The 27962-nt window shown below is 41.0% G+C and overlaps 1 protein-coding gene and 1 long non-coding RNA gene across 5 annotated transcripts in view; one reads left to right on the plus strand and one right to left on the minus strand.

The window, feature by feature from the left end:
* LOC123810463 lies at positions 1-18861 on the minus strand. Its single transcript, XR_006784247.1, has 2 exons — positions 18723-18861; positions 1-425 (listed from the first exon to the last, which is right to left on the minus strand). It is a non-coding gene; the product is annotated as an uncharacterized LOC123810463 (long non-coding RNA).
* The window catches only part of LOC123810452 (E3 ubiquitin-protein ligase TRIM39), a 13585-nt gene continuing 3910 nt past the window's right edge, over positions 18288-27962 (plus strand). Inside the window, exons 1-5 of one of the 4 annotated variants that reach the window (XM_045826213.1) lie at positions 18288-18745; positions 19294-19377; positions 20991-21450; positions 22997-23092; positions 27094-27324. In XM_045826213.1, the coding sequence (XP_045682169.1) occupies positions 20998-21450; positions 22997-23092; positions 27094-27324 (780 nt within the window). In that variant the 5' untranslated portion in view covers positions 18288-18745; positions 19294-19377; positions 20991-20997. Of the gene's footprint in view, positions 18746-18867; positions 18940-19293; positions 19378-19424; positions 19623-20990; positions 21451-22996; positions 23093-27093; positions 27325-27962 lie in introns of those variants that run through there. The other 3 variants (XM_045826212.1, XM_045826211.1, XM_045826214.1) reach the window with 3 other exon arrangements.

A 27962-nucleotide genomic window follows, 5' to 3' on the forward strand; every position in this document is an offset into this window, starting at 1 on the left:
ATACCTTCCGTCCACAAGTACATGCAGCCAGAGGCTGTAACAAATCATCCTCAGAGGGTAGAAGATCCAAGCTTGATGAAGCATGTATCAGAATATCAACCCCAGAAAATTCCTGGGTTTTCAGGTGAGTAGATATGTTATGAGAGTCAAAAGCAGGCAGCAACATCCAAACTCCATGTGCATTATCCAGCTGACTGAACACAGTGATGCATTCTCAGTGCAGCAACATAGAAAAACTTCAAAGGGAGGGGTGGTCTTCTAAAATTCACCAAATGTGTCATCTTGGGCCTGAAACCATCTTGTTAACTACTTGTTGAGACTCTTTGTTCTAGATTTGTGTGTATTCAAAACTTCTTTTCCAGAAGAAATGCAGACACAATTAAATGGTAATTTCATCATCATGCATCTTGAATGCTGCAATTAGTCTAAATGAAATAAAATAAACATAAACATATGAAGTAACAGATCTTAGAAAACAGCATGAAACTGTTTATAATTCAACTTTCACATTATAAATCAAGCATTAACTAAACCATACCTTTATAGAAAATCACCTTTATGACACTCTAGTATTACATGTTCACAGATGAAAAATACTGAAGTTCAGAAAAATTAATAATTTCTTTAAACTGGTAAATTGGTAGGACTTCTAGGTCTGAAGTGCTAAGGGTCTGATTTCAAACTTCTCATATTTTTCATTATACTATGGAACATCCTACATACCATTGTATAGCTGTCTTGCTCTGCAAGGGTTTTCTTTATCTAAGGTATTTGCTGCTCCTATTCCACTCCCTCCCCAATCCCCTCTTCCAACCCCATGCCCACTTTACATAATGACAGGAGGAAAGACAGGCAGGGCAGAGGGGCCTACTGATCCACCATCTTTCAATATCTCTCTGTAGATCCTGGGCCCATTCAGGTGCTCCATTCACAACCACACTAAGATTCTGACACCATTAGATCTGGTTTCTCTGGACTTCTCATCTGTAATTTTGGTTCTTAATTAGTCTAATTCAGGCATTCCTTCATTTAAGATTGAGAATCCATTTCTTCTCTGATATCCCTGCCTCTGGTCTCTTCCCTCTGCTAGCCATTTGGGTATCCATTACTAAGTAAAACATCCAAAATTCACATTCATCACTCCTTAGCCAAGATCACCAGAAGCTCCCTGTTACTGATCCACACTGAAAACTCTCCAGTGCTACTAGGAGGAAGTCACTCAGTATTTTCTTTAGCACTGTTATGCAGTGCTGAATTTGCCTGATGTCTGTATTAAAGGCCAGACTGTAAAGCCTGTAGTGGTTTCTAAGGCAACCAGGTGCTTGTTAATAGCAGTAACATGCTGCAAAAGGGAAGATGGAACAAAATCTTCTAAGTAACTTTCTTATAAACCTGCTTATTTAAGTGAAGCATATAAAGGAAAATGTAGAAATCCTAATAAATGTTCACAAAGCAAAACTGAACACATCTGTGTCCCCACTGCCCAGATTCATAGCAGCAGATCATGAAACAGTGCCTAAGGAACTTGTGACTGAAAGAGGACCATCACAAGGCACTTCCCTTTCCTTCTGCTCTTTATTGTGTACCAGAAAGGATACTTAGGCTAGGGACTTGAGGAACTCGAGACAATTTCCTTTGGAGAAATTAAAAGCAAGCAGAAGTCTTGTTTTCAGAAGGGTCAAAACTGAAATAAAAGCAGACATCTCATTCCAAAGTGTTGTGAATGCAAAAATGCCACAGCAAACACAAGAGCAGAACATAGTTCCCATAACATTTAATCCAAGGTGAGTCTTCTACTTAACCAGGACTAGCTTAAGCAGGGAACTACTAATAGCTGAAGATTAGTGAGAATGGTCAAATTGTATCTTGGAGTTTACAGAAGTGCTGGGTGAAACTTCTAAAAAGTTTTCTTCAAAATGAGCAGAGAGAAATGCACACTGGTTTTCCTCTTCTTCCATCCTGTTGCCTGATATATATCTGTGACAGGTAGAGCCCTGGTACCATCCTGAGCCAGAATAATGAGGGGCACACTGCAGTGATGTAAGAATGTAAGAAAACTGGTTCCCAGGACTTTGATGAACCATCAAATTGACCCTGGAGGACCACCTCCAAACATTTTTTACATAAGAAATAAATTTCTAATTTGTTTAAGCCACTCATCTTTCATCTATAACATATAGTCAAACCTAAACTGAGAGTAACAACATTCCACGTGCCTCCTCATTCAACCCATTCCCGCTTGTACACCTTTTCTTCACAATGTATCCTACACATGAGCAGGCTCTTTCTCTCTTTGTGATAGTCCAGTGAAGTCTAATAATGCCTTTTCTTTACAAAGTTAACACCACTATGTCTTCTTTATATGCACTGTTCCTTTACAACATGTTCCACAAGAGCACACAGTACTCCCTGCAGAACAAGGAGAAGGTGGAAAAACTTTTTCCTATCAGCTATCAAGAATTACAATAAAGTTACAGTAATTAAGATAGAGTTGTATTGGCACAAAAAGAGATGTAGGTAAATATGGATAAGTAGTTGTTGAAATTATGACACTGCAGAGTAGTTGTGAGAAAGAACATGTATTCATTTCAACCTATAACACTATAGTAATCAAAACAGTGACGTACTGGCATAAAAGCAGACACACAGACCAATGGAACAGACTGGAAAGGCCAGAAATAAACCCATACATCTACATCCAACTAATATTTCACAAGGGAGCCAAGAATACTCAATGGAAAAAAGACAGTCTCTTCAAATAAATGATGCTGGGAAAATTGAGTATTCACATGTAAAAGAATGAAACTAGAACCCTATCTTATACTATTAACATAAATTAACTTGGAATTGATCAAAGACTTAAATGTAAAACTAGAAACTATAAAACTCCCAGGAGAAAACATTGGAAAAATGCTCCTTAACATTGGATCTTGGCAATAATTTTTTGGATATGACACCTAAGGCACAAGAAACAAAATAAAAAATAAGCAGGTAGGACTACATCAAACTAAAAAGCTTCTGCACAGCAAATAAATAAATAAATAACAACCTATGGAATGGTTAAAAAACTTTGCAAACCATATATCTGATAAGTGGTTAATATGCAAAATATATGAAGAACTCATACAACTCGGTAGAAAAAAATACAAAAGACAAAACAAAACAAAAAAAAGGAATTCAATTTAAAAATGGGCAAAGGACCTGAATAGACATTTTTTTCAAAGGTGGCATCAAGAACATGAAAAGTTGCTCACAATCACTAATCACTAGAGAAATGCAAATCAAAGCCACAGTATCACCTCATACTTGTTAAAATGCCTATTACCAAAAAGATAAGAAATGGCAAGCATTGGCAAGAATGTGGAGAAAAGGGAACCCTCATGCACTGTTGGTGAGATTGTAAATTGGTACAGCCACTGCGGAAAAGAGTAAGAAGGTTCATCAAAAAATTAAAAAATAGAACTGTCTTATGATCCAGCAATTCCACTTCTGGGAATATATTCAGAAGAAAAAAACCACTATGTTGAAGAGTCATCTGCACCCCAACATTCACAGCACCATTACTTACAACAATCAAGACATGGAAGCAACCTAAGTGTCCATCAGTGGATGATTAGATAAAGAAGCTGTGGTATAGTCCTGGACAGATAGCTCATTGGTTAGAGCATTGTCCCATATACCAAAAGATTGTGGGTTTAATCCCTGGTCAGAGTGCATACAGGAGTCAATGTTTCTCTCTCATAGAGATGTTTCCCTCTCTTCCCTCCTCTTCCTCTCTCTAAAATCAATAAATACACACCCTCTGGTGAGTATTTTTATTTAAAAAAAGAAGCTGTGGCATATAATATACAATGAATTATTATTCAGTCATAAAGGAAATCCTGCCATTTGCAGCAACATGGATGAAATTTGAGGGCACTATAAGGGAAATAAGTCAGAAAGAGAAATGCTGTATCATCTCACTTATATGTAGAAACAAGGAAAAAACACAAACTCATAGAAAATAGATCAGATTTGTGGTTACCAGAAGCAGGGTTTGGGGATGGGGGCATTGGATAAAGGGAGTCACAGGAAAAAAATTCAAATAATTAGACAAGTAAGTACTGGGGATATAATGTACAATATGAGGACTACAGCTAACACTATGGTATATATTAAAGTTGTTAAGAGAGTAAATCCTAAGAGTTCTCATCACAGAGAAAAAAAAATCCTTTTGTTTTTTTGGACCTATATAAGATAATGGATGTTAACTAAACTTACTGTAACAATCTTTTCACAATATATATGTCAACTCATTATACTGTACACCTTGAACTTATACAGCTATGTATGCCAATATATCTTAATAACACCAGAGAAAAGAAAAAATTCCATAAGAAAAAGGCCAATAATTCAACAGAAAAAAAATGGGCAGAATAGACATTTCAAAACTGGAGAATATCCATGGTCTATAAGCATACAAAAAGGTATTCGACCTCATGTATAATTATGGGAAATAAAAATTTAAAAGTGATACCATAGTAATACTCAATAAAAACGAGTAACATTCAAGTCTGCAAATATCAAGTGTTGATGAGAATGTGAAGCAATGATGGTAGGGCTACTGTGAACTGAAAAGCCTTTCTGAGAAATGGTGTAGAATTATCTATCTACTAAAAATGAGCATATGCTTTACCAGTGATCTAACAATCCCACTCCTACAATTACTCAAACTATAAGAAAGCAATGTAAAATACATACATACCTATTCATACCAGCCAACATTCAGCAAAATTTATTCTCATTGTTGACTATCAGCAACAATGGGAATAAAATTGGCAGATTCATAAAGTAGATACTGCACACAATAAAAACAAATGAACTATAGCTACAAGCAGCAACAGGTGAATAAAAAATGTAATGCTAGCAAAAGAAGTGTGCATACATAGGAATTCAACATGTGATTCTTTTGTACATAATGATAAATCAGGCAAAACTAAACTAGTATATAGTGTTTAGGGACACATACTTAGGTGGTGGTAAATCTATTTTAAAAAGCATGAACGTAAATAACCAGGGGTCAGGGTAGCCCTATTATCAGAGGGAGGATAGTGATGAAGAGGAAGCTCAGGGGAGGGGGGATTCTGAAGGGCTGGCAACGTCCTATTTCTTGAGCTGGGTGGTAGTTACAGTGATTTTCTAAATATAAATATCTCTGTGCCACACTTTTTAGTTTTATGTCTTTTCTTAATGTGTTAATTCCATAATTTAAAAAAGTTTATAGCCCTGACCAGGGTAGCTCAGTTGTCTGGGCATCATCCCACAAAGAGAAAGTTCATTGGTTTGATTCCCAGTCAGGGCACATGTCTGGGTTGTGGATTCAGTCCCAATTAGGGTACATACAAGAAGCGACTCATCGATGTTTCTCTCCCTCTCTTTCTCCCTCCCTTCCCCTATCTCAAAAAATAAATAAAATCTGCCCTGGCTGGCATAGCTCAGTGGATTGAGCGTGGGCTGGGAACCAAAGTGTCTCAGGTTCGATTCCCAGCCAGGGTACATTCCTGGGTTGCAGGCCATAACCCCCAGCAACCACACATTGATGTTTCTCTCTCTATCTCCCTCCCTCCCTTCCCTCTCTAAAAATAAATAAATAAAATCTTTTTTTAAAAGTTCATCTATATCTATACCTACCTACCCACCTACTTGTATCTGGTTTTAACGTAATTGGGGGAAACAATTACTCTTCATTCTCATGGTTTCCTTGAGAAGAGATTTCCCCCAAACTGCCCTACATCCCCATCCTTGGAAAGCCTGACCTAACCAGTGGGGTTCGGAGTAGAAGCTGAGCATGCCTGGCCCAGCTTCTTGCCTTTTTCCTCCTCAAACCTGGGTGTAGAGGGGATGATGTCTCATCTGCTCCCAACCACATACATAGAAACTTAGCTGCAAGTTCTGATGGAAGCAGGGGCAGGGTACGGGGGAGGAGGGCAGACCTCAAGAGTTAGGTGGCAAATTCAATTAAAAGGAGGGTAAGCAAATCAACTAGCTATTTCTAGGCTATTCCCTCCAACTGGAATTTCATAAAACTAATAAAGGTGGTATTTTAGAGTCTGATTTCTGTATCTTTCATTTGAAACTGGTAGAGAGAAAAGAGAATGTTATTTACTTTAGCCCTAAAATAAAAAGAGCAAATGATTTTTTTTTATATTCCTGTCTTCGCCACTGACAAACAAGGAGTGACCTCCTATATGTACTAGAATTCAACATTTAATTATGAGACAACAAAATCCACAACAAGGACCTATACTACCTATATTTAGAATTATAAATGATACTATTAATTTTTTAAGTTAGTGACTTAACTTAACAAGTTACAATCTTAACAAGCTAAAAGAATTACAGTATTGGGGGAAAAGAACAATTCGGAATATTACAAGGTGCTACAGCCCCATGCTCAAAGGTATAACATAATGGCAGAAGTTCTGTAATGAAAGAGGCCAAAACTCCACACAAGGAAGAAGAGCAATGTAACGCTGGGCAGCAAAGCCACAGGCCTTGCTGGCTGAGACACTCTGCTTTCCTTGATAAAGCTGTATCACCCACTCTGTTACACTGTTTCCTAGCCAAGAAACTATAGGGTAAAAACAAAATTCCTTCTCCAATCTCTTACTGCTCCTGGGGGGAAAAACAAAACAAAAACAAAAAAAACAACACTGTGCTCCTTCTTATTTTGAACACTTTATTGCTAATTACTATGGGAAAGAGGGATTATGAACTTGGAGAACTTCTTCTACAGTTATTGAGCACATGTGTCATAAAATGTATTAGGTTACTAAGGATAAAGATAAAAACCCAGCCCTGGCCAGTGTGGCTCAGTTGGTTGGAGCACTGTCCCATAAATCAAAGGGTTGCAGGTTCCATTCCCAGTCAGGGAACATGTCTGGATTGCAGGTTTGGTCCCCAGTCGGGGCACTTACAAGAAGCAACTGATCGATGTCTTCCTGCCTCCTCCCAACACCTCTCACTTTCTCCCTTCCTCTCTCTGGAATTAAAAAAAAAAAAAAAAGCCCATTTTTATTCTTACAGACACATAAACAAAAACACGGTTACGGGTGGAGATGCATGTATAGGTGCTAGGAGAGCCAGAAAAGTCCAAATAACCAGTGAGGAATTAAGAGAAATGAAGTCTGTGTAAAGTTTTACATGGTAAGAACTGAACCAGTGTTTGGGGAACTATGGAAAGCTCAGAACGGCAGGTATATGTGGTACAAAGAAGTGAGGTGGAGGCCACGTTACATGTACTGTGCTACATGTACTATGCTAAGGAGTGTAACATGATCCTAAAAGCACTAAAGAGCTACTAAGCAGTGGAGGGTGAAAATAAACCTGGGCTGGAACTGGAAAGGGACAAAAGAGGCAGGGAGACAAAGTGGCTGAAAGAATTCTTAGAACTCAGTAACAAATTAGTTCTGAAGGGTGAGAGGGAAAAATCCCAGATTGTGTTCTCTAAGAGAGTGGACCAGAACTCTTAACCAGAATGTAAAAACAAAAGTAATCTCTTTTGCTCTTGAGAGCAAATACTGTGTTCAATATTGCACTTGCTGAGCTCCCAGTGTCTGAGTTTCAGGAAAGGGATATAAACTGGAAATACATTTTGAGAATCTTTAGCATTCAGATTAGCAGATCTCAAATGTGTTTCTCTGGCCAAATTCATAGGAATTACCTAGGGAAACTTGGGACCACGGAGTGTTAGTCACTTCAACATGCTATACAATTTGAAAAAGTTTACCATTATAGATAAGAGATTATGAGAGTCAAGTATCAATGATTTCTTGTTTACTCAAGCAATGAAGACCTGATTTGCTTATTACAAATTGGAAGACTTCTGGCAAGATTGAGGCATAGGTGGACGCACCGTACCTCCATGCACAACCAAGATTAGAACAACAATTTAGAGGCAGAATAACACCCAGAATTGACAGAGAATTTATCTGAATGGAAGTCCGACAGCCAAGAAGTTGAAGTAGACCCGTTCATCCAGACCAGTAGGAGGGGCAGAGAGGAGCAGCTGGGCGCGGGTCGCAGCGTGCGGAGAACAGGGAGAACTGGGCGCATAAGGCAACCGGGAGCACGTAAGGCATCTGGGGTGCGCAAGATCACAGCGGGTGGACCCTGAGTACGCAAGCAGCAGCTGGCGGACCCAGTGAGGCGGCGATTGTGGACCAGGGCAGAGCGCGCAACCCAGGATCCCAGAGAAGAGACTGAGAGACTGAGATCCCAGGAGAACAGAGCTACAGCCATTGTTCCCTCCCACCCCCACCCCCACATACAAGGTCACAATCCAGCGACTGGGGTGCCCAGCCCCGGTGAACACCTAAGGCTCCACCCCTCACCATAACAGGAGCGACCAGACCAAAAAAAAAGAAAAAAAGAGAGAGAGAGAGAGACAAGTCTCAAACAGAACAGATCAATCCCCCAGGACTCATCCTTTTGAGTGACCAAGAGATAGCCAATCTATCACATGCACAGTTCAAAACACTGATCAGGGGGCTCACAGAATTGGTTGATTTGGGGCACAAATTAGATGAAAAAATGCAGGTTACCATAAAAGAGATGACGGAAGATGCGCAGAGAACCAATAGTGATGGGAAGGAAACTGGGACTCAAAACAATAGAGTGGATCAGAAGGAAGAAAAAAAACAACCAAACAGGAAAGAACAGAGAAATAAGAATTCAAAAAAATGAGAAGCTTAGGAACTTCCAGGACATCTTTAAATGTTCCAACATCCGAATTATAGGGGTACCAGAAGGGGGAGAGGAAAAGCAACAGATTGAACACGTATTTGAACAAATAATAAAAGAGAACTTCCCCAGTCTGGCCAAGGAAATAGACTTCCAGGAAATCCAGGAAGCTCAGAGAGTCCCAAAGAAGTTGGACCCAAGAAGAAACACACCAAGGCACATCATAATTACATTAGCCAAGGTAAAAATGAAGGAGAGAATCCCAGAAGCAGCAAGAGATAAGGGGACAGTCACCTACAAAGGAGTCCCCATAAGACTGTCAGCTGATTTCTCAAAAGAGACCTTACAGGCAAGAAGGGGCTGGAAAGAAGTATTCCAAGTCATGAAAGACAAGGACCTATATCCCAGACTACTCTACCCAGCAAAGCTTTCATTTAGAATGGAAGGGTAGATAAAGTGCTTGTCAGATAAGATCAAGTTAAAGGAGTTCATCATCACCAAGCCCTTATTTTATGAAATGTTAAAGGGACTTATCTAAGAAAAGAAGATAAAGAAAAAAACATGTATAGTAGAAGGACAGCAAACTCACAATTATTAACAACCACACCTAAAGCAAAATCAAAAGAAACTAAGCAAACAACTAGAACAGGAACAGAACCACAGAAATGGAGATCACATGGAGGGTTAGCAACAGGGGGAGTGGGAGGAGGAGAGAGGGGGAAAAGGTACAGAGAATAAGTAGCATAGATGGTAGGTTGAAAATAGATAGGGGGAGGGTAAGAATAGTATGGGAAATGTAGAAGCTAAAGAACTTATAAGTATGACACATGGACATGACTAAAGGGGGGATATGGGTGGGAGAGGGTGTACAGGGTGGAGGGGAGTGAAGGGGGGAAAATGGGACAACTGTAATAGCATAATCAATAAAATATATTTTAAAAAGAAATTGGGAGAAACCTCCAATTATAATAGCAAAAGATAAAAGAATCTATATGAAGAAAATTGTAAGATTTTTTTTTAAAGACTTTATTTCTTTTTAGAGATAGGGAAGGGGAAGCTGGAGAGAGAGAGAAACATCAATGTGTGGTTGCCTCTCTTACAGCCCCAACTGGGGGCCTGGCCCGCAACCCAGGCATGTGCCCTGACTGGGAATTGAACCGGCAACCCTTTGGTTCACAGGCTGGTGCTCAATCCACTGAGCCACACCAGCCAGGGCAAAAATTGTAAGATTTTATTGAAGAAATAAAACAAGACCAGAACAAATTGACAGCAAACCACATTCCTGGATGGGAAGACAATGTTTAAAAAATGTGAACTCTACCCAAATTAAGTTATATATTTAATGCTTTGGGGCGGAGGAAGAACCACAAGTTTTTTTGTCTTTGAAGAGAAAAAATGGTGAAAATTATTTCACAGCTTATATGCAATACACACCCAAGAACATATAACAAAAAGTATAAAAATAACAGTAAGAGAAGACTTACCTTTCTAGATTTCAGAAAATATTAAAAAGTCAATGAAAAATATTATGGTATTGCTATAAGAACATATAATATAGTTGAGAGGAATATAGAATCAAAAATCCAGAAATATAACTCATTATAAAAGAATTTCACATATAGCAAGTGTAGTACTTCAATTCAGTTTTTTTAAAAGAGGATGATTTTTTTAAAATAAATGGAGTAGGCACAACTCTCCATCCACCTGATCCATCTAATGAGTCCTGCTCAGTAGAGTAACCACATGCCACATGTGGCTGTTGAACACCTAAAATATGCCTAGTCTGAACTGAGATGTGATATAAGCAAAATATACACCAGATTTGAAATAGTATGAAAAAGAACATATCTCACTAACAATTATTTAAAATTAATTACATGTAAAAATAATATAATCAAGTTTGTAAAAATTAATCTCATTTTTTTACTTTTTTTTATTTTATTGTTGTACAGTTGTCCATCTTTTCCCCCCACCACTCCCCCACACCCCAGCCATCCCCACCTCCCTCCCCTGATTCCACATCCCCTTGGTTTTGTCCATGTGTCCTTTATAGTTGTCCCTGAAAACCCTCCACCCTTTTCCCCCCATTATCCCCTCCCACCTCCCCTCTGGTTACTGTCAGTTTGTTCTTAATTTCAATGACTCTGGTTATATTTTGCTATTTTTAAGTATATTTTATTGATTATGCTATTACAGTTGCCCCATTTTTTCTCTCCTTTATCCCCCTCCACCTTGCACCACCCCTCCTACCAGCATTCTCCCCAACCCTAGTTCATGTCCATGGGTCACACATAAAAGTTCTTTGGCTTCTCTATTTCCCATACTATTCTTAACTCCCTCATCTATTTTGTACCCACCAATTACACTTCTTATTCCCTGTACCTTTTCCCCCACCCTCCCTCCTTCCACTCCCCGCTGATAACCCTGTATGTGATCTCCATTTCTGTGATTCTGTTCCTGTTCTAGTTGTTTGCTTAGTATGTTTTCTATTTTTGTTTTCTAAGTTCAGTTGTTGATAGTTGTGAGTTTGTTATTTTACTATTCATATTTTTTATCATCTTTTTCTTAAGTAAGTCCCTTCAATATTTCATACAATAAGGGCTTGGTGATGATGAACTCCTTTAGCTTGACCTTATCTGGGAAGCACTTTATCTGCCCTTCCATTCTAAATGACAGCTTTACTGGATAGAGTAATCTTGGATGTAGGTCCTTGCCTTTCATGACTCTGAACACTTCTTTCCAACCCCTTCTTGAGAAATCAGCTGATAGTCTTATGGGAACTCCTTGTAGTTAACTCTCTCCTTTTCTCTTGCTGCTTTAAAGATTCTCTCCTTATGTTTAATCTTGGGTAACTTAATTGATGATGTGTCTTGGTGTGTTTCTCCTTGGGCCCAATTTCTTTGGGACTCTCTGAGGAAGCCTATTTCCTTCACCAGACTGGGGAAGTTCTCCTTCATTATTTATTCAAATAAATTTTTTAAAAGTATATATTTATTTTTAGGCAGAGGGGAAAAGAGGGAGAGAGGCAGTGAAACATCAGTGTGTGGTTGCCTCTCGTGCACCCATTTCAGACCTAACCTGCAACCCAGGCATGTGCCCTGAGAACTGAACCAGAATCAAACCAGCCACTCTGTGGTTCTCAGGTCAGCACTCAGTCCACTGAGCCACACCTGCCAGGGCTCAAATAGGTTTTCAATTTCTTGCTCTTCCTCTTCTTCTTCTGGTACCCCTATGATTCGTGTATTGGAATGTTTAAAGTTGTCCCAGAAGTTCCTAAGCCTCTCCTCATTTTTTAGCATTCTTGTCTCTTCCTTCTGTTACAGCTGAATGTTTATTTCTTCCGTCTGCTCGAAATCAATTATTTGAGTCCCATTTTCCTTCCCTTCACTGTTGGTTCCCTGTACATTTTCCTTTATTTCACTTTGCATAGCCTTCACTGTTTCCTCTATTTTGTGTCCATAATCAAAACACTTCATTGAGCATCCTGATTCCCAGTGTTTTGAACTCTGCATCTGATAGGTTGGCTATCTCCTTGTCACTTAGTTTTTTCTAGAATTTTGATTTGTTCTTTCATTTGGGCCATATTTCTTTGTCTCCATGCACCCCTTACATTGTACAGTGTGGAGCCTCAGGCATCCACCAGGGTGGGGCAACCCACTTTGCTGCATTGTGGCATTGTATGTGGGGAAGGAGTCAGAGACAGAACAATGCTAATTTCTCTGCTCTTGCCCTGCTTTCAGGCACTTCCCCCTCATTCACAGGCAAACTGGTCCTTCTGATTTTCAGATGGGTGGCCCTGTGTTCTAGGACCCTATGGGTATCTCCAATGAACTCTCAGTTTCTCCCACCACTGCAACCCCCACAGGTTTTTACAGTCAGAGGTTTTGAGGCTTTAGTTTCCCACACTGGAACCCTGGGTTGTGCTGTGTATCTCACTCCCCAGTCATTCCTTCTGGCTTATCCACACACAAATGTGGAACCACTTGGTCTGCCAGCTACTGCCTCACCCGGCCAGGTCTCTCACCTTGCCACATGTCCTCTCTGTTCCTTCTACGAGTTTGGATGAATGCTTCTTCTTTAACTCCTTGGTTGTCAAACTTACATCCAGTTTGATTTTCTGGCCATCTGGTTGTTTTTTGTTTTTAAATTGGCTGTTGTCCTTTTTTTGGTTGTGTAAGGAAGCAAAGTGTATCTGCCTAAAATTCCATATTGGCCACATGTCCCCTCTTTTTACTTTTTTTTTTAAATGCAGTCAGAAATAGAGGACTTAACATAAGTGCTTTACATTATATTTCTGATGGGCAGCACTGCCCTAGAGAAAAATAAAGATCTCCCCTTACATCGTATTTTTTAAAATAGAGATACTTAAATTAAAAATACTGTAAGAGAGCCCTGGCCAGTGTGGTTCAGTTAACTGGAGTGTCGTCCCACACACCAAAAGGCTGCAGGTTCGATTTCTGGTCAGGGCACACACCTAGGTTGCAGGTTTAATCCCCAGTCCAGGCACATATGATTGTATATGGGAGGCAACCAATTGATGTTTTCCTCTCACATCAATGTTTTCCCTTCTCTCTCTCTCCATCCCTCCCTCTCTGTCTAAAAAAAGCAATGAAAAGATGTCCTCAGGTGAGGATTTTTTTTAAAAAAGTACTATAAGAGAACCTAGGAATATAAATTAGAACCTGAGAATCAGGATGGATTTCTTAATGAAAACAACATGTCACACATAAATGACTATGTAGAAATTGATAAAAAGACAAAAAACCCAACAGGAGAAAGGGTCAAAGGACAGGACTAGAAATGCACAGAAAAAGAAATAATAGTAACAAAAAGGTACTCTAAATTGGGGTCCCCAAACCACAGCAATGCTCCATGGTCCATTAGGAACTAGCCTGCACAGCAGGTGATGAGTGGTATGTGAATAAGTTCTGTATTTACAGCCACTCCCCAGCACCTGCATTACCTCCTGAGCTCCGCTTCCTGTCCTGCATTATGGTGAGCTGTATAATTATTTCTCTCTATATTACAATGTAATAATAATAGAAATAAAGAGCACAATAAATGTAATGCACTTGAATGATCCTGAAACAATCACCCCCTTCCCTGTCTGTAGAAAAACTGTCTTTTACAAAATTGATCCCTGGTGCCAAAAAGGTTGGATGCCACTGCTCTAACTGACTAAGGAAGAGAAAATCCAATTCAAGTAACTAAGCCATTTCTACTGCCTGAAAAAAAATAAAACATACATAATACCTCTGCCAGGAATGTGGGAAAGGGACAAGCTCATGCATTGCTGCCAAGGGAAATATAAAGAATAACAGACTTCTGAAAAACCAATATGGCAATAACCATTAAAATCAGAATTACATACTATCCTTCAACACAGGAACCTTTCTCACAGTAATAAATCTACTATACATATTGACATATGTTCAAAGAACCTGCATTGTAACACTGTTTATGGAGCAGCAAAAAAAGGAAACTAAGTAACATTGAATAAGAAACTTAGTGTAATGTCCATCTGCTGACAAAAGGTTGAAAAAGTATGGTACCTACAGAACAAAACCAGTTATTCAATCATTAAAATTGTTAAATGAAAAATATCACCAAAATTCTTTTATTTGATAATGTCAGCACTGGCTCCATGATAGGGAAACAGATTATCTCATACTATGCTGGTGTGGGCATAAATAGCTACAACCTTATAGGAAAGAAGCTAGAAGACTCTATTAGATTATTTAAATTTCCATGCCTTTTGACTCAGCAGTCCAACTTCCAGAAATCTGTCCTACTAATATATGGTATGAAAGTCTAAACATACGTGTGCAAGTATATTAAATCATTATGTAGCATACCTTAAACTAAAACACAATGTTGAATGTCAATTATATCTCAATAAAACTGAAGAGGGGATATATGTACAAGGATGTTCACTATAGACTTTATTTAGAACCTAAATGTGCATTCTTAATAAAATGGCTGAATAAATTATGTATACAGAATGAAGTAATAAAAGACTTGAAAAAAATGAGGTAGCTCTATGTTACTGAACTAAAAGAAGACAGTATAAAGTATAAAAAGCCCAAAGTGAAGACTGTCTTTGAAATTTTTCATAATTAAAAAATAAAATAAAGGGGTTGGAGGGAATAGATAGTTTGTCTTTTTATGAGTAAGAATCTCAGTAATCTGGACAGCTGAACCCTCTCCACCCTGACCTACCATACATGACCTCCATCAGTTTCTACCTGCACAGCTAACATACTCATTTTCTCTATATGAGTCATTAATTATAAATCATCTTCTATCTTCCTCTCCTGATATAAAAACAATATTAAAAATGTATGTTTATAGGACTTCCGGCCAAGATGGAGGCACAGGTAGATACGCTTTGCTTCCTCACACAACCAAAAGGAAAACAATCAATTTTAAAAAAAGAAAGAAAGAAAAAAACTGCCAGAAAATTGAACTGCATGGAAGTCCGACCACCAAGGAGTTAAAGCAGAAACATTCATCCAGACTGGTAGGAGGGGCAGAGACCAGCAGCCAGGGGAGAGAGGATGCATGGCAAGGTGACAGCTGGTGGACCAGGTGGTCCCACATTCATTTGCAAATAAACCAGGAACATCTGGGGAGTGAGACAGACTACACAACCCAGGGTTCCAGCATAGGGAAATAATGCCTCAAAACCTCTGGCTGTAAAAACCTGTGGGGGTTGTGGCAGCAGGAGAAACTCCCAGTCTCACAGGAGAGTCAGTCAGAGGGACCCACACAGTTCTAGAACATACACAAACCCACCCACCCAGGAATCAGCACCAGAAGAGCCCAATTCACTTGTAGGTAGCATGGAAAGTGACTCAGAGCCGAGCAAGCAGCACTGTTCCCTCTCTGACATGCACATACCCTGCCCCCACATACAGTGCCACAATGCAGGGAAGTGGGTTGCCCTGCTCTGGTAATACCTAAGGTTCTACCCCTTACAACACGGGTGTCAAACTCATTTTCACAGGGGGCCAAATCAGCTTCACAGTTGCCTTCAAAGGGCCGAATGTAAGTTCAACTCCTTAACAGTTAAGTAGTAGTTACAGTTATACAGTCCTAAAATTATTTCAGCCCTTTGAAGGCAACCGCAAGGCTGATGTGGCCCCTGGTGAAAATGAGTTTGACACCCTGCCTTACAACACAACAGGTGCATTGAGAAAAAGAAAAATGGCCCAAATGAAAGAACAGATTGCCCTGACTGCTGTGGCTTAGTGGATTGAGCGTCAGCCTGTAAAACAAAGGGTTGCTAGTCATGGAACATGCCTGGGTGGTGGGCCAAGTCCCCAGTAGAGGGTTCGCAAGAGGAAACTACACATTAATGTTTCTCTCCCTCTCTTTTCCCCTCCCTTCCCATCTCTAAAAATAAATAAATAAAATCTTTAAGAGGACAAGCAATGTTTTGAAAAAAAGAAAAAAACAGATCCAAACTCCAGAAAAAGAACTAAGTGACAAGGAGATAGCCAACCTATCAGATGCAGAGTTCAAAACAATGGGAATCAGGATGCTCACAAAAATAATTGAGTGTGGCTGCAAAATACAGGAAGAAGTGAAACCTATACAAAGTGAAATAAAGGAAAATGTACAGGGAACCAACATGAAGGGAAGGAAACTGGGATTCGAATCAAAGAGTTGGAGCAGAAGGAAGAAATAAACATTCAACCAGAACAGAACGAAGAAAAAAGAATTCAAAAAATGAGGAGAGGGTTAGGAACCTCCAGAACATCTTTAAACGTTCCAACATCCAAATCATAGGGGTGCCAGAAGGAGGAAAGGAACAGCAAGAAATGGAAAACTTATTTGAAAAACAATGAAGGAAAACTTCCCCAGTCTGGCAAAGGAACTATACATGCAAGTCCAGGACACTCAGAGAGCCAAAGAATTTGGATACAAGAAGAAACACTCCAAGATACAACATAATTAAATTACCAGAGATTAAAAATAAGGAGAGAATCTTAAAAACAGCAAGAGAAAAGAAGAGAGTTACCTACAAAGGAGTTCCCAAAAGACACCCTGCAGGCAAGAAGGGGCTGGAAAAAAGTATTCAAAGTCATGAAAGGCAAGGACCTACATCCAAGATTACTCTATCCAGCAAAATATCATTTAGAATGGAAGGGAAGATTAAGTGCTTCCCACATAAAGGTAAAGGAGTTCATCATCACCAAGCCCTTATTATATGAAATGTTAAAGGGACTTATCTAAGAAAAATATTAACAGTAAAATTACAACAAACTCACAACTATCACCAACTGAACCTAAACAAACAAAAACAAAAAAAAACTACATGAACAACTAGAACAGGAACAGAACCACAGAAATGGAGATCACATGGAGGGTTATCAGCAGGAAGGAGAAGGGGGGAGAATGGGGGGAACAGTACAGGGAATAAGAATTATAAATGGTAGGTACAAAATGGGGGAGGTTAAGAATAGTGTAGGAAATGAAGAAGCCAAAGAACTTACATGTACAACCCATAGACATGAACTAAGGAGGGAGAATGCTGGAGGGAGGAGTGGTTCAGGGCAGAGGGGGAAAAGGGGAGAAAAAAAATGAGACAACTATAATAGCATCATCAATAAAATATGCTTGAAAAAAGAAGTATGTTTATAAATTTTCATCTCATTTAAGGAATCATCTCATTATTATAATTCATTTTTGCATATTACTGTGTTGGAAATCCCTTGGTTTAAATCAACATTACATACCTGTCACTCTCCCTCCAAAGCCAGGATAGAGGCTGACTGCCCAGTCACCCTACCTTAGCACTGAGGCGTTTTGTGAACTAGAACAAGTACTGTTGTGAAAACCCCTAATGATCCAATAACAATGGGGGTGGGGGAGTTAACAAATGTAATTTAAGTTTAATCCTCTCCAAACATTGGCTACCGAAAAGAGTGAACTAAAAGTAAAATAACATTAAACAAAAAGTACACCAACTGTATTTAGCATGTGTGACCAGAAATCTTTGTAATCTGAATATTTTCTGCAAGTAAACAGTTTGTAGCTCCCAGGATGAGAGGCTAAATACGGCACATTGTTTGTAAACAGTATCACAAGTTACACAGGAAGACGTTGGGCCACTGGTTATTGCCCTGGAAAGGTACACCGAAATTTGCTCATCTCTTTCAGTCAGCATTTTGCATGCCACGTGTTGGGGTAGAGAAGGCTGGGCAAACTGCCTTCTGCACCAGGGTCCTACACTCCTAGCCTGAGCTCTCCGGGACGCCCATCATACCCTCTTTCTCCAAAGTCACAGGCCTGCGAAGCTTCCAGCAGCAAGGTCGCTGTCATGCATTGGAGTCCACACAAGCACTATCTACTCCCGTGGAAAAGCTCAAGTCACATCCCTAGCAGTGAAAAGAACGGGTCTTGGTTTGCACGCAGCTTTAGGACGTTCAAGGCGCTTGCAGTTACGCGGAGCGACGATCTGAATATACAAAAGTGAGCAGCAGAATCGCAGTACCAGCTCTCTCGCGGCTCCCACTCCAGAAGAGACGGAGATCATTTCCTCAACGCCCGCCTAGCAGAGATACGGCGAGGAGCACTTGAAGCCCACGGCTGCGAGAACTTAACTCCCATTATAATAAATGGATAACTCTAAAGTAGTCGGAAGTGACGTACTCGGTGAGACTCGCAGATCAGCTACGTAAGTGGCTGCCACCTCAACTATCCACCTTCTCCCGGGACTGGCCGGCGGAGGATAACTGTAGCTCAAAGTCCGCCACCAGCCCCGCCTCTGCGGCTCCCAGCTGCACCCGAAACAAGCCAAGCCCGAGCCCTAACCAGACCGGAGAGCCTCGCAGCAAGCGCCCGGCGGCGCCTTGCGGGCAATGGGCTTCAGAGCTCGGCCACGCGCATGCGCGGCCCTCTCTCGGAGGAGTCCACGGATCACCTGGACGACCACGCTGCAGCCACCTGCACCTCCGGATCCTTTCCCGCCCTTCACTCCTGCTGCTCATTCTCACCTCTGGCCTCCGGCCTTTTGCAGGTACGGCTAAGCTCTCCCGCGGCCGCCCGCCGATACCCGGCTTCCACTGACTCGAGCCCCTCGGCGCGGCTTCCGTTTCCGGCGAGTATTGTGTGTCGCGCTGCGGGCGAGGGCGGGGTGGGGGGGAGGAGGAAGGAGGGAGGCAGCGCTCTGGCGGCTCCGCGCCCCGCACTGCCGGACCCGAGGCCGGGAAGGTAGGTGCTGTCCCGCCGCCGAGCCCGGGCCCCGGGGCGTGCCCCACCGGCCGGCTCCACACGCCGCGTCCCAGCACCCCGCCACTGCGCCACCGTCCCGCACGTAACCACAGCTGCCTCCGCCCGCCTCGGGCCCGGGCGGACGTTTTGCCACCCGGCGACGTCAGCGCGTCCGGCGTTGCTTGGCTACCCCGCCGTTCCCCTGTCCCGCTGCTGCTCGCCTCCCCGGGTGGAACTCTGACGCCGTCATCGCGGGTCTGGGCTGCTTTCTAGCAGCGGGCACCCCACCTTCACGTCACACTCCTCACCTGGACACGCATCCCTTCCTCTCTGCCAACCTCTCCCTCTCTCCAGTACCCTGCACCTGATCTGACGGTAGAAGATGGAGACGGGGGTGGGATCGAGTCGTGTGGACCACGCTCAGGAGAGGGTCGCAAGGTGGGACCCCGGACAGTGGTAGAAACAAAACGAGAACATTCCTGAAGTTTGCCCTTCTACAGAGATACGAGGAATGGAGGGAAACAAATGACCAACCCAGAGGTGCCCCGAGGCCTCGCTGTTGCTGTAGCCCCAAGTCCTTTCCATGCTTCCTAAGATTTTCCCCATTGTTTTCACACACTCTTTGCCAGTCTAGATCCCTAACGCCAGGTCCCTAACTCTGCATACGATCCAACTCGCCCCAGGTGAGGAGACCATCTAATTTCTAGAAGACTGGGAAAAGGGCCAGGTCACTACTTAAAGTTGGGGTTCCGTAGGTGGGAAACATCATCTAACTAAATAGTCTCTTCTGGTTGAGGAAACAAATTGAGATCCAAGTAAGTTACCACTCTAAATTAAACGCTTCACATGTGCCATCAATAGGCATACAGGAATAACAATCATTGTTAACTCAGCTCATCATATGGTTGCTCCTCTCTCAGCACGTAGACCTGCTGAAGTTCTTTTGTTGGATTCCTTGGAGGGGAGGGTCAGGATGGACAGGAGGGGTCATGGGGATATAGAAATCAACCATCTCATGGGTAAAAATTATATTTTAAGGATAGAGTAGGGGACCAGCTTCCGCTTTATAAATCTCTTTGATGTATTTCCAATTCTTTTGAGGCTTCACTTCAGGGAGATTTTGATTACCTCCTTACTTTTCTCTCCCAGCCATTCCAAAACCTATTAGCTGGAGGCACCATATGTCTAAGGAGTTAGTTATGGATAGCTGTTTCATGAGACTTTAGTTACTGCTGAATATTTCAAATAGACTTTTCAGCCCTCTTTTCAAGAAGTTATTGGCCTGGGCTCAGTAATACACTCTTTAGTATTGTTGCCATGAATTTATCACTTAAGTGGTTTTCAGGGGTCCAAATGCACAAATGGAAATGGGATGTCGTGTGAATCATTTCATTCCAAGAAGAGGGCACACTTCCTCTAGGCTAGTCTGATAAAAGGAAGAATAATATCAAAACTTTACTGAAAAGAGGAGGTTGTTACCTTTGCATAACTAATTCTGTTTGAAAAAGTGAGAGAACAGTGACAGAGAGTCAGGCTCAGGTTCCAATGGACTATGGTGATAAGATTATTCTGTAACATTAAACTTTATATACCTAATTTATGAAATCTTAGTACTTTGACTTTTATGGTACTCTGCACTGTCCCAAACTCCTTTCTCATCTATTAGAAAAATATGCAAAAACTAGGGATACATTGATCTAGAACTATTGGTTTTAGGATACAAGTAGGATGAGCCTGGATCAGGAGAAACAGCTAGAGTTGAAGGAGACCTCTGTTTCTAACAAGGGAAAGCAGAAATAAAAGACAGAAGATATTGGGGGCTGTGTGTCAGTTTGCTGACAAGGAAAAATAAATAAGTTGATAGCCAGGAATCACAAGTTTTGGAAATGGAGAAACAAAAGGTTGAATCTAGTGACAGAGAAAATGTAAAATACCAACATGAAGCTGAATCTGGAGTTAGGATTTTAGACGTGGGTAAATGTCAGGACAGAGATGCAAAAAAAATTAAACCTCCAACTAACATTTTTGTCTGCCCTCTTCCTATCCCTAAGTTAAATAATGGCAGAGACAAGTCTGTTAGAGGCTGGAGCCTCTGCGTCCTCCACAGCTGCAGCTCTGGAGAACTTACAGGTGGAGGCAAGTTGTTCTGTGTGCCTGGAGTATCTGAAGGAGCCTGTTATCATTGAGTGTGGGCATAACTTCTGCAAAGCGTGCATCACCCGCTGGTGGGAGGACCTAGAGAGGGACTTTCCTTGTCCTGTCTGTCGCAAGACCTCCCGCTACCGCAGTCTTCGCCCTAATCGTCAACTAGGCAGTATGGTGGAAATTGCCAAGCAGCTCCAGGCTGTCAAGCGGAAGATCCGGGATGAGAGCCTCTGCCCCCAGCACCATGAGGCCCTCAGCCTCTTCTGCTATGAGGACCAAGAAGCTGTATGTTTGATATGTGCAATTTCCCACACTCACCGGGCCCACAACGTCGCACCACTGGATGATGCCACACAGGAGTACAAGGTGGGGAACTAGACACATGTCAATGTGGGGCATAAGGGAGGAGCACAGAAGGGGGGCCCCCTGGGGAGAGCATCATATGAGGGGGGACCCAAAAAAAACCGGAATTATTTTCTGCAGGGTGGGCCCCTTGTAGTACAGGCTTCCCCCATGAGGTGAGTGTTCTAGACACCTATCTGTGTCAGTGTATCATCTGGCGTTGTTGTGAGAGGCTGTGTTCGGCTTCAGTGAATTTTTTTTAAGACTGTCAGTGCATTTGCTTATTTCATGATGGGTGATTTACGGGCGCACCTGCCCGCACTTCACTGAGTTGTTCAGCAGTTTTTGACCAGAAACAGCATGACCCCCATGCCCCACCCTTCCTATTCACTGATCTTGCCTCAAGCGACTTTTTTTTTTGTTTCCCCGAATGAAAAAAGTCCTCTAACAGAAACGTTTTGCCAATGTGGAAGAGGTGAAACAAGAAACGGCAGAAGCACTAAGAGACATCAAAATCGACGAGTTCAAAAACTGTTTTGAGCAGTGGAAAAAATGTCTCAATAGGTGTATTGCATCAAATGGAGAGTACTTTGAAGGTGACTGAAGTTTAAACATGTAAGAATAAATACACAATATTTTATAAATAAATTCCGGGTCTTTTTGGGTCCCCCCTTGTAAGCTCCTGAGGGCAAGATTGTATCTGGTCCTCATTCTATAGTCCCCTCAGAGCTGCATATGCAGGGGACACATAGTACATCTGATTAATTATACTCAAGCATGAAGAAGAGCAATGGCGAGGAGTACCCCAAAATTTCTCTCTGACTTTTCTAACACATTTGAGTATGAGTGGTCTTGGACTGTATCATATTTTGCATAAATGAATGAGACCACATGAAGAAGATCTAAGTTAGGAAGAATTGAAAGGTGGTCTGGTTTCTTCATTCTGTCCCTCTGCTCATAGTACCCCTTCTCTTCCCATTGGTATTGGGAATAACATCATTTCACTTTAGACTAATCACCACCAGAGAGAGGAAGGTGAATGAGTCTTGTTTGCATCTTCCCCAGATAATGAATTACATGGCATCTGGTTTAAGTTATTATTGGGACACACTGTAAATGTTTAAGTAACAGAAACTAGAGATTTTAATGTCTTAGCACTTCATCATGTACCTTGCTTAACTATGTTAATAAAACCTTGGATATAAGATTTAAGGTAGTTTACAGTATAATTAAGATTTTATTATATTTGCAGATGATTAGATTTGGGTGGGAATACAAGTTAAAAGAAGGACATTAGGGTACAGAAGGTCACTTTGACAGTGATAGGCAGTTACTTGAGTTAGGAGATGGATAGGGTTGGTGACAGCTGGACCACTGAGATTCAGTGAGAGGAAAGTTTTGGTGAGCAAGGAAGGCGATAGGGACGGGCTGGTGGCAGGAAGAGGAACCTGTAAGAAGTTAATGGTGAGATGGATAGGATGCAAACAGTTTAAAACAAATGAGTTAACATCTGAATGTAGGCTGTGCCAGTCAACCCCAGATGCCACCTTTCCCACTTCCAACCCCTCAGGAAAAACTGCAGAAGTGCCTGGAGCCCTTGGAGCAGAAGCTGCAGGAGATCACCCGCTGTAAGTCCTCTGAAGAGAAGAAGCCTGCAGAACTCAAGGTAAAGGCAAGAGATCCCATTTGGGCTTCATGGCAGGAAATTAACCAAACATTAACTACATATTATTTAATTCACCAGTTCTGATTCATTTAAAAAAAAAACACCATTCTCTCAAAAATGATGGTATTTTCTTAGGCTTGATTGTCATTAAGCATTGTACTTAAAATTACTTGTCATGAATTAAGTGTTGCAGAGAAGGATCAACGAAGTGAAGGACAGACAGAATGTCTTACGTCTGGCAAGTTGAGAGAGTTTGTGCCTCTTGGTCTCCTTTTCTTTGTATGCAGGGAAGGAGGCTCTGCTAAGAGTGCAGGTATAGGAGTTTCTTAGAGAAACTGAGGGGAGGAGAATTTGGAAGGGTCACTGGGGAGGAAGGAAGGAGGAACTGACCAAGAGTTTCCAGAACTGCCTGGTGACATTAGGACCACATTATCTTAAGTAAGCTCAAAAATGCCAGGTGATATTCCTAGAATGTTCTTTTCCTCCCCATCCTCTACCTATAGGATCTATCTGTCCTTTAGGCAGCTTGAAAGCCACTTCCTATGCAGCTTTTCCTGACCTTTCAGAAATTAGCTCTCTTAATTTTCATATAGTTTTGCATCTTTTTCATAACATTACCATATTTGTAGCATGATGTTCTGGTATCTGTCTTATTTCGTCTATTGGACAGTGAAAAATATTAATAGTAACAGTAATAACTGATATTTATTGAATTCTGTGCATTAATTCATTGAGTGTTCATGACTTTCAAAGCTTACAGCATTGTATTAGGTCTTAGGGTTCTGCCCCAGCTGGACTTATGAGTTCAGGCTAGATAACAAGAAGCCAGATAACAAAGGGAAGGAAGTCATAAGGTCATCTTTGGCAAGTGTGAACTTAGATACCTTATAAGGTAGGTATTATTACCCCCAATTTACACAGGTGGAAACAACCTGGATAGTCCAAGTCTAGTTCAAGATCATACAACCAGTTTGTGGCAAAACCAGGGATACTAGTTCAGCCCCTGAGCTCCTTGAGCTTACAGTCAAGTAGACAAAATAAATAATAATACAGCATAAAAAGCATAGTTGCAAGTTCATAAGAAGACAACATAGAAATTGGACTTAATTAAAGGATTCCAAAAGAAATACAGGTTTTTGATGTTGAGATTTCGGGCTCACTAGAAATTAAACACATTTGAAAATAGTAGAAATACTGATTTTTTACCAACGACATTTCAACAGAAAGCAAGTATTGTTATCTTAGTCCTTTATATATTTTAACAAAGCAAACATTTGAATTTTTTTTAATTCAACTAATTTTGATACAAAGGTGAACTTTAAAAAAAAGTTCTTTGATCTTTTGGATGGCTCCCGAGAAATTTAAAAATATGAAATTAAAGTTTCTTCCCAATCATTAACTTTCTTCTTCCTGTTCATCACCTTCTTAAAGGTAAGAGATAGAAAGGGGAATAAAAATATTTAAAAGCCTCTAAATACTTAAACAGAGATGTGGTGTTTTTAAAAATATAAATTACCACCAACCTTCCTTTTGTGACCATTTGAATTCTCCCTCTTTTTCACTCATCTCCATCTCCAAAATCAGACCCAATGCCCTTTTTAAAAATAATTTGTAATTATTTTTATGTAGATAAAAATATTCTATCTATATAATTTTAAAAAGAGACTTTCATGTCCAAATATAGTGTAATATAATGAAAAGAGAAGTAATTTGTAACAAAATATGCTGTGTAATATTTGAACATGACTACTCTGAAATACACTACAGTAGAGTCTTGTCCTTGCACCTACACATGACATCATCAACAATGCAGCAAATACAAATTCCGATTGAAGTTATTGTGAAGTAATGTTCACTCAAATACCACAAGCATCTTAACTCATGGTAACATAATTTTCTAAATGATAAATAACTTATGGTAAAGCTTTAAAAAAAAATACGGCCTTATTCAGCCATTCCTGAAAAATTCAGGTATGTTAAAAGTGTATAAGAAATACTCTGTGTTTATATATAAAACGGCACTGAAGTTCAGGCCTGTGTTTTTGAATGTGCAGCAGAGCTTTAGAAAATGGTGCAGGACAGTTCATCAGGGTTGAACAATATGTGAGGCAGGGTTGTCTCATATATTGAAGGAGTAGCTAGCATTTTTTCCAGGAGTGCCCACAATCATGGCAAATAAAAAAATGCACCCCACCCTGTTTCCAAAATACACCTAGAGGGAGGTAAAATACTCTCCTTAAGAACCAACAGAGTGAAAAAAGAGAAGAAATTATAGAATTATACGAGGGAGAGCCATTTTGCTTCCTTTTTACCACATTTATGAATCCTAAATTCCACCCATTCATCACCCCTAAACACACACACAGGCTGCTGTGCTTTATGTAAGGGTAAATGTAGTGGAAATGTATTTGGTTTGAATGTGGGCCTGAGAGGGCAAGAGTGAAATGGGAGCAGTGGCTGCTCTAGCACTGGAGCTAGAGCTAGTCAGCCTCTCCTGGAAACTGGCTTGAAATCCAGAAATAGTAGGCTTATACAACCCATCCTGGCCTTGGGGTGCCACTCCTTATTCACTCTTGGCCCTGCCTTTCAGTGCCTGTCCACTTTCTCCTTCCACAATCCTAGTCTGCTTCTCACTTTGCTCTCCTGTTGGGTTGATTCCTCCCCATTAGTGATATCACACTTGGAGGATCTTCCTTTGGGGAGATCATTTCTTGTTGCAGTAGAAGTACAGAAGGAAGATATGTTTGCTGATAACCCTCAGAAATAGTTCTGGCTGGTGTTTGAGTCCTATATTATCAAATTTCAGGAATGGTAGAGGTTCAAGTATATGTTCTGGCTGAGAGAAAACATGTTTCAAATTTCAAGCAACTCATTTACTAAGAAACTTTGGGCCCTGGTTGGTGTGGCTTTGTGGACTGAGCATGGGCCTGCCAACCAAAGGGTCACTGATTCAATTTCCAATCAGGGCACAAACCTGAGTTGCAGACCAGGTCTCCAGTAGGGGGAGCGCAAGAGGCAACCACACATTGAGAGGGAAAAAAAAGAAACTTTGGAACCTATTCCTAGGATGGCAACTGTCAATTCTCTGAAGTGACTTGAAACTATTTAACAGGTTCAGCCCTGAAATCTACATTTATATTTGTAACAGTCTGATGCAGACCCAGCCCATGTGTTGTGGATGTGATGAAAAAAATCACATAGACTACAAAAGTCCTGTGGAGAAAAAGGGACGGCCACTCTGAGTGAGAGAGGGCCCCAACCCCTGCCTGGACAAGCTTTTATTGCTTTCCTGGGCACATTACATGGAGGATGGTCCTCATTTACTATGAACAGGTTTGGTTTAAGTGGTTACCTTTTACAGAAAGCAAAGGAGAGGATGTTGCTAATTACATCAAAGAAGGATATTTGCAAATGCAAAGGGAAAAGTGGTTGAACTGGTTACACTCCATCCTTGGGAGGTTTAGCATAGATTTTAGGAAGTTACTTCAAAGATATGCAGTAAACATTTGTGCCTCAATTCAGGGTGAGGGAGTTGTAGCAAAAGCAAGACTCAAAGCAGTCTAGGTACAATGCAGGCTGATACCCCACAAGAGAACCTGTCCGTGGGTGTGGGTCCTGTGTGCTGACCTTGCTTCCAGTCAGTTTTCTGAATCAGGCTGAGCTACATTCCCCATGCCACGTAGAACAGTCCCCTATAACAGTTCACTACTAAAATCTTACTGATTCTAATATTTTTGCAGTTGGTTATATGTGGTATTTTCAACATACAAATGATGACAGTCTTACCTCATCACTTTCTGGTATTTTCACTTTCTTTTTCTTAAGAAATTATAATGGCTAGAACTTTATGAAATGGTTTGTCATATTATTGAGTTCTTATGTCTGTTAAACTGTTTTTAATGACACTGGAATCTATGTTAATTCATACACATGGCAGGTGGGGAAAGGGAGCCTGTCCCCCACTGGCTCTACTAAACATAGCACCCTCCCTCTTTTCTCAGAGACTGGTGGAGAGTCGCCGACAGCAGATCTTAAAGGAATTTGAAGAGCTTCATAGGCGGCTGGATGAAGAGCAACAGGTGTTGCTTTCACGACTAGAGGAGGAAGAACAGGACATTCTACAGCGCCTCAGAGAAAATGCTGCTCACCTTGGAGAGAAACGCCGGGACCTGGCCCACTTGGCTGCTGAGGTGGAGGGCAAGTGCTTACAGTCAGGCTTCGAGATGCTTAAGGTTCGACCTTTGCCCCTGCGTAGTCCCTCAGGTCGAGCACAGTATAGCTTTGCACAGGCTGTTCTGTCAGCCCGGGATGCTCACTTCTCTGCTTTGCTTCTTTAAACCCAGTTCTTTCTTCTAGACATACTCAAAGCATCTATTTCTACAGAAAGGCTTCTCTGATATCTCCCAACCCCTTCTAATCATTTCTGTGTTCTTATGTCTTGTCAACAATTATGTGCTTATGCCAAAGGAAAAAATCCACTCTTGAAAGGGAAGTCTAGTCTGAATTCATGAAAAAGGCTATGCATTAAAAATTGTGTAAATGCAGTTACCATTACTTTTAAGTCCTGGAACTTGATTTACCTACTGCTAAAAAAGAATAGAAACTAGTTTGAAAGACACTTGAAATTATGTATAAAAAGTATATTGTTTTTGATATGTAAATGCCTCTAAAATGTTTGAAATTATTTGTTCTCTTAAGCAGATGCATGGTGTTAGCAAGGCTATAGGAAATATGTTTCTTACCTTAGAGATCAGACTACCAGCATTTGAATCAGTGAGGTGCCGTTGTATATTGATCTGCATGCTAATGTACTCCTTGGTGTTTATTCTTATGTCCTTTCATGTATGTGTGTTCTGCCTTCCACATTAAA

The sequence above is a fragment of the Phyllostomus hastatus genome, unplaced genomic scaffold (assembly GCF_019186645.2).
Source record: "Phyllostomus hastatus isolate PE091 unplaced genomic scaffold, TTU_PhHast_1.1 phas_scaffold_60, whole genome shotgun sequence".
NCBI lineage: Eukaryota > Metazoa > Chordata > Mammalia > Chiroptera > Phyllostomidae > Phyllostomus > Phyllostomus hastatus.